The 7,658-nt window shown below is 39.0% G+C and overlaps 1 protein-coding gene across 3 annotated transcripts in view; it reads left to right on the forward strand.

The window, feature by feature from the left end:
* LOC118739100 (protein naked cuticle-like) overlaps window positions 1-6,350 on the forward strand; it is a 287,508-nt gene extending 281,158 nt beyond the window's left edge. For all 3 annotated transcript variants that reach the window (XM_036470235.1, XM_036470236.1, XM_036470237.1), the window contains exons 4-5: window positions 670-1,695; window positions 5,598-6,350. In XM_036470235.1, coding sequence (XP_036326128.1) covers window positions 670-1,695; window positions 5,598-5,966 — 1,395 coding nt within the window. In that variant the 3' untranslated portion in view covers window positions 5,967-6,350. The remainder of the gene's footprint in view (window positions 1-669; window positions 1,696-5,597) is intronic.
* Window positions 6,351-7,658: the final 1,308 nt, after the last annotated feature.

The following is a 7,658-nucleotide window of genomic DNA, read 5'->3' on the forward strand; positions in this document are numbered from 1 at the left end:
GCACGCCTTGATTATTATAATGCAGACAAATTTCTCTTCATTTTGTAAAGACACAAATGGATGATCGCCAAATATTTGCTTCCTGATTTTAAATGTAAATGAAATGGATTTCTCTTAAAAACCTACATACATATAAGGCTGGTGTAAATGTATGTATATGAGTGTATGAATGTAAATAAATAATTTCAAAATAAAATTTTTCGCAAATTTATTTGCGTTGGATATTTATTTGGCGTTGTTAGGCACGTACTGTCGCTTACATACACATTTATGTACATACATACAAATGTATTAGCTGCATTTATAGATACTTTTGAAAATTTTCTTGGAAGCGCAGCAAATTTATTGGAGCGTAAAATTGCAACGCAAGCAAATGGAAATTGACAGGCAGAAGGCGTAGGCCGAAAATTCTATGCAAACTTTTTTTTTTTCTCTTTGTATGTTGTATATGAGCCTTGTGCAAATCTATAAAGTATATACTTTAGCCAATGAGAAATGCTAGAATTTTTTTAAACATATCAGCGTATTTCAATATGAGTATCTACTCGTACTTTATACGCCAATATTTCTCATCATATCTAAGTATCTGCAAACCTCTATAACCCGCACTCAAAATGTGTCTCAATCTTTCAACAATATCTTTCTCCGCCTTTTTGTACTTATTTGCAGGAGTTCACTTGCGACGTTTCCGTCGAGGGTGGCAAATCCACACAGCCACTACAGTTTTCCTTCACCTTCTACGACCTCGACGGCCATCATGGCAAAATCACAAAGGATGACATTGTCGGCATCGTCTACACGATATACGAATCGATCGGCAAGTCAGTGGTGGTGCCGCACTGTGGCAGCAAAACAATCAACGTCCGCCTCACTGTCAGCCCCGAGGGCAAATCAAAATCAGCCGCAGCCGCCGCCGCCGCCGCTGCAACAACTGGTGGTGGTGGTGGCGGCAAGTTGAAAAAGATGGCCAATGGCGCCGGTACTGGTGCTGGCATATTGGAGACAGCGACAAAGACAAACGCCAGTCACAGCGGACATGGTCATACACGTCGTCAGCATCGCTATCGGCCGCGCAAACTAATTAAATCGGATGATGAGGACGATGACAGTAACAGTGACAAGGAAAAGGAAGCGGCGACAACTACAAGTGCCGCTGCAGCTGCTGCCTTGGCGGTTAACAACAGTGTGGGTGGTGGCGCAGTGGGAACGGCGGCGATGGCAGCCACAACTGCAGGCGGCAAATCAAAAAGACATTCCAGCGCCAGCAAGTACAATAAAATGAAGGCCTCAGCCGCGGCGGCAGCGGAGCAGCAGCAATTGTGGTATCAGCAGCAGCAGCAACAACAACAAGAGATGGAGGGAAATGCGGCAGACCAAGAGCAACAGCAAACACCACCACACATCGTTGCTTCCGCTACTGGTGCTAGTGCTGATACGACGGGCATTTACCCACACGAGAATCTCTATGAGAATATGACTACAGCGAATCTCAAATGTTGCACGAAGGATGCACCATTGCTGAAGGTGGAAGATTGTCGCGGCTGTGAGGCGACAACGACGACGACCACGCCAGTTGTGGCGAGTGGCGGTGCACTGCCACTTACGACGACCGGCTATGGGCGCTCACCAACGGATGTGTACATGCGACAGGCGTCTACGCGCGTCAAAATGCTACGCAAGGCGCGAAAACAAAAGGTAATTAATAATCCCTTAATGAGTGTATATTTGTTTGTAAGAGTATGTGAAAAGGTGGCAACAACATTGCAGAAATTACAAGAGGAAACTGTGGAAAATTAAACGGAAGTATTGATATTGAATAATTGCAGCTCAACTATGATTTATGGGTTTTCGAATTCGATTTGTTGTTGCCAAGTTTCATTCCTCTATTTGTAAGGTAATGCAGTTATTGATGTTTATGTGCACGAAAAAAAAGCCTTGTGGATGCATGTTTTATCTTATTTTATTTGAATATCCATATTCGGTTTAAATTGTATGCAATGTCGCCACTAAAAAATTACTTTTAATAAAATTTAGTGCATAAATATATAAAAACCTAACCAAAATATTTAGCTAAATAACAGACATGCCTAAAAAATATTTCATATCGATACCTGAGTGGCAGAATGACCTATCTCAGCAGCCAGTTCGAAAATGCGCTATCTCAGGGCGTTCTTCAATCAAATACTGAAGTACGGGTTTCTTGAAAAGTTTTCTGAGATAGGGCGTTTTCGAACTGGCTGCCGAGATAGGTCGATCTTCCACTCATATAACTATAAGCCCAAGGGAGTGTTTATAATGGCAGTTTGAAGTTGACTTAACGACCCTATTGCCGCGCTAAAGGGAATACTCAACACATGGATAATGATTTAACTACTGCGTCCAGGACTTTGACGCCGAATATTGTTATTGTTTCCTTTTGTCATCTACTCAAGAGGTCATAATAACGACCGTGACATTATCATCTACACATATTGGAAATATGTTGGGTGTATCGGAATTTATTCTGGACTAAAAAGTGTTTGACTTTCTACAACAACCAAAACGGAGTCAGACCAGATTAACTTGTACTAATATCATTCTTAGGACGTTAAGGTGTTAGATTGCTTCTAGATGAAGGTTTGTCTATAGTCCTTGAGGCGCCTCAGCTTCCTTTAATTTTCAGCTGAGGAGATGCGTGCGGTAGAAACCCCGTAAGTGTTGCTTGTTGAGAGAAATTTTAGTCCATCAACTGGGAACGCAAGAACTTCACTATCTAGTTGGTATTCCAATGACATCATAACGCATTCCGTGGCCTAACTATTGGCGGCGCAATTTGTAGATTGCGTCACACTAGTTCCCAACGACCATTGGCCAATCGGCTTCTATAGTGTCTTTGCTCCAATTGCTGTCAGTGAGGACCCGGTCTTTACTTTGTTGGCGGTAGCGTTTAAGTTTGCGGAGAAGCAGAGCAAGCTGTCAAACGTAACGCGCCAAATTTCTTCGTTCAGGCTGCAAATAGAGTCGTCATACATTTTTTAGGTAAGGCATTATTTTTAATTCTTTGAAGAATCCGGAAGTCATCAATGTCATTCCACTAAGACGAAATCAGAAATAATCGGGGTATGAGATCAAGCACTCGCTCTCTGGCCGAGAAAAGAGTTTTGCTTTCATTTAGAGGAAACCATTTTGCGGAACCACCTCATAAATTTGCCTCAGTTTTTAAGTACGAGCTCGAAAAGAAACAGATTATTGTCCAGCATCCAGATATCCCAAATTTTAGCTGAGGTGAGGGGGAAGACCTTTTGTGCCTTTGAGTAGCCCTTTATGACTGACCCTTCGAGCAGGACAAGTGCTATTTAGTGTTGTGCTGAATTGTCGGTAGCAAATACTCGTTACCCAATACTTTGAAAAGATTTCGGTACCCAATACTTCCTTTTCGGTACCCGATACCGATTTTATGCATTAAACCATCGTCAGTATATACATATATTTCAAGTTTAGAAAAAATTTGTTTCATTGCTATTTTATGTGATATCGGCTAAAAATTTGAACTTAGCGCAACAGTTAAATACTATTTTACCTGTTATACATTAGTAGATCCAAGGATAAAAAATGGTTTAACGGATGAAGAAGCTTTTGAGGCCTTCAAAGATAATATCGTTCGATTCATGTAGAACAAAAATTCTTTAAACAAAGACGGTTTCTCTGCATTATGGCGACGGACCGACATAATGTCATCTCTAAACTGGCGCATACAGCGATAAGGAACTGTCCAAAATCCTCATGCCTATACTATTTTTATGTAGCATCCCACAATGACGCGGCGTTAGCGCCAAGCAAAATGAAGTTAGATGCAGAAGACGGAAGGGTAGGGAGAGGACAAAAAGCGAAAGAGAAAACGAGAATAAAAATAAGAAGAAACAAGAAAACGTCAAAAATTACTACGCGTTGATTTGGTTATAAGTAGCACGCGCTGGCACTCGTTGGCATTGGAAAACGCATCGCTTGGCGCTCCAATTTAGGGACGGCATATACATACCTATATAGACTTTTCTGTTGAAAAAGTATTAAAAGCTCTATTACGTACATTCGGCTTTTGATAAATGAGTCTCCCCTGAACCGCTTTTTACATATTTTTGGTATATGTGTCCATTTAAAATAGCGACTCAGCACATCACTACTGCTATTAACATTAGTTTCGAGACTCGATCTCGGCTCACGTCGACTAAAAAATTCATAGATGGCTTAAACTCAGTGGTTACAAAAAATGTATTTTTAATAATAACGTTCTCTGGCGTAGTAAGAGCCGCGTTTTTAATACATAAGCCCATATTGGGCTCAGATGATTTCCCTTTACTACCGAAGAGAGATATCAGACTATATGGCACCACAATTGTATCCCCATGTCCAAAACCTGTGCGAACTCTTAGGTAGAATCATTACAGGGTTCCCAAACGTGTTTTTTCCCGCTGGCCTTGGTGGTGATTGCGCATAGCAACATGGATACTTTTGGTTGATTGGTTGGTTTTAGTGCTTCCTAGTAGTTACCTTGGATACAATTAGCTTATTTTGCCTTCAATTGGATAAATTTTTTGTAAGACGTGAATTTTATCTATGCCCTGCTGTCTTTTGCTTAATATTCGTAAGGCCTGATAATTCACATTGGAGATGGTGGACCCATCTTCTAGCTGGCAGCTTGTATGTTTACCTGAGCGTCTGTGACCAAAAGTATTTGAGATACAAATTTCATAAAAGGAGCAAGTACGTCTTCTTCCCTGGGTGTGCTAGGTGCAAAGTTGAGTAGAAAACGAATCTTTTAATGAAAAGTCCAAAATAAGTCGAAAACTTTTGATTGTTTTTGATTATTGACTAAGGAATTGCTTTTTCTTAAAATTTCATATCTTTCACTTAAATTTATTTGAACAAATCGAGTAGGTAAGAGATCTGAGATTTTAGGAAAAAGCTTTTCCTTAGTTTTTATGCATACGGTCCATTATAAGTAGTCAGTGAGGTAATCTACTTCATTAAAGAACCGAATATTTTCAAGAAAATAGGAAACTTAGATATTTTAAAAATTGTTTGGCTACTCTTATTTCTATGTACCAATGATCCTTCCTTTACAAAAACAAAATATATTAAAAGGAATCACAGCCAAATTCGTTCATTATTTTTTGAGTTAACGCAAAACGAAAATGAGGCTTGCATTTACAATGCATATGCATGTATAAACGTATCTATGTATGTATGTATGTATGTATGTGGTAGACTAATTTTTGCTACAGCTTTTTTGTAATTCTAAATTTTAGTTATACAGTTTTTATCTTAAATTTTTGTATGCATAATTTTTATTTCATTTTGTTTTCTGTTTTCTTTTTATTTCGTTGCATTTTCAACAAAATGACGTTGACGGCCACCACAACAACTACAACAATCACTACAATCAACCTCAATACCAACAACTTGCCTTACATTACATTGATTGCATTGCATTAAAATCATCATCTTTACTGTTATTGCATTTCATTCAACTTCATCTCGCGAAAATCCCATTCATCCTTTCATGCACTCATCAACATGCAACAACATGCAACAACAACACAATCAACTACCACCGGCAGTTTCAGGACCATTGCCATGAAACACGTCAGCGCAGCCTGTCGGTTGGCAGCGAAGCTTGCTGGTATAATCGACATATACAACAACAAGCACAGCATCAAGCACAGCAACAGCAGCAGCCAGTAAAATTGGAACAGCCGCAACAGCAACAGCCACACCAGCATCAGCAATTAGGTGACGTTATCGATGGCGTTCAACTACGTAATCCGCGCAAGAATGCCACGACTGTCTCCTCCGCCTCAACAATTTTGGCGCCACGGCAACGCAACTCTGCTGAATGCTGGAAGACCGCATTGAATCGCAACGACTTGATGAGCATTATACGGGAGAGCATGGAGAAGAATCGTTTGTGTTTTCAGATGAGCGGGTAAGCGCTGGGTTCTAAGGGGGGGTTTGGGTGTTGGGTGGAAAAAACTTGTATTATTTACATTCACACACAAGTACACACACACACACGAATGCAGTCATATACGCATGCGATACGGCGCGCAGCGAAAAGCTAGTGCAGGCAAAGCCAACAGCAACAAAAACAAATAGCATCCTAGCAATCCAAATTTTTTGTTCAAAAGGACGTATAGCGGAGAACAAAAGAAAATGCATTTTTTGTTAACTAATGGACACCCTTAAACGTTGATTTGCATTTTGCCAGTTATTTTTTTTTTGTTTTCGTGCTTTTTCATTCACCTACATTTTAATATTCGTTATTCGCTGTTGTACAATACTCCTACTTCCGTATTAATTTAATCAATAATTTGATGGTGCATGTATTTTTTGTGATTATGTGAATTTAATCAAAATTGATAGTGAAAGTCGCCAAAGGCGCAACAAATTTTCAAAACTTTTAATCAAATTTTTTACAAAAAATAGCCATTCAATTTTAATATAAAAGTTGTAAGTTTGAAGTTGTTAAAAAATCCCGTTGATTTTTGATATTTTTTTACGATGTTTAGCATTCGTTATTTGGAAGAAAACGCTCAACACCGTCAGCAAAAAAAATTATCAAAATTCAACGGAATTTTTTACCAACTTAAGACTTGCACCAAAATTTGGTTGACTATATATAACTCGATTTTTTTTAAATCTGATTACAAATTTGCTGTGCTTTCCTAAATTTTTTGTAAATTTCTCTTGAATACTTTTTTAGCCAAACTAATTAGCTATATGTTTCAATAAATTTTAAATTGAGTGAGACCCGTTAGCCTCCACCTAGAACCTCGATGCGGGCAGCTTAGCAAAGTTAAGATTAAATACTTCTTAGACCTGAGAGTTTCCGAAAGCTTCCGAAATATCTCAAAAATCCTTAAAAATTCTGAAACCAAACGGAAAAAATTCGAAAAGGTACAACCGGTAGAATCATAAAAAGTCGCGGAAATTCGTATAAGTCCCGAAAAAACCCAGATCACGCCGCAAAATTCCGAAAAGCCCAAGGCAATCCCGATGTATGCCGAAAAAGAAACACGATAAAAAGCCTCAAGAACTTCGAAAGGCCTCCAAAATAAGCCAAAATTTCGATATAACTCGAAAACTAATTCAGAAAAAAAGGAGGCCCAAAAAAATCTTAACAGTCCCGAAAAAGTGCCACACTGAAAAATACCGAAAAGTGAAGAGATAATCCAGACATGTCCTGAAAAAGGAAACTCGAAAATCTAGCGAGGTCTCAGAATATCACAAAGGACCCCGAAGAAAAGCAAAAAGTCCCGAAATTTCTCGAAAACTAAATCAGTAAAAAACTATGAAAAGTGCCCAAAAAACGATTTTCGGCAAAAGCAGGCAGGGGAAATCCCGAAAAACACAGAAAATGTAGCGGAAAAAACAGGAAAAATGCCGAAAAATCTAAAGCTGATCTCGAAAAATTTCGTCAAACTCTAAAGGTCCCGAAAAAATTCTCGAAAATAAGAGAATCCCAAAAAATCCCATTTTTTCCGAAAGGTGAAAAAAACATTGAATCTAGAAAAGTCCCGAAGAACTCTAAGTGCTCCCGAAATGTCCGGAAAAACGTCCCGAACGAGAATTCCAAATAGTCAAAACAAAATCCTAAAGCGAATAATCTAGAAAAGTGCCGA

This window comes from Rhagoletis pomonella, unplaced genomic scaffold (genome assembly GCF_013731165.1).
Source record: "Rhagoletis pomonella isolate Grant_MI unplaced genomic scaffold, Rhpom_1.0 Rhpom_scaffold_00005, whole genome shotgun sequence".
NCBI classification, from domain to species: Eukaryota; Metazoa; Arthropoda; class Insecta; order Diptera; family Tephritidae; genus Rhagoletis; species Rhagoletis pomonella.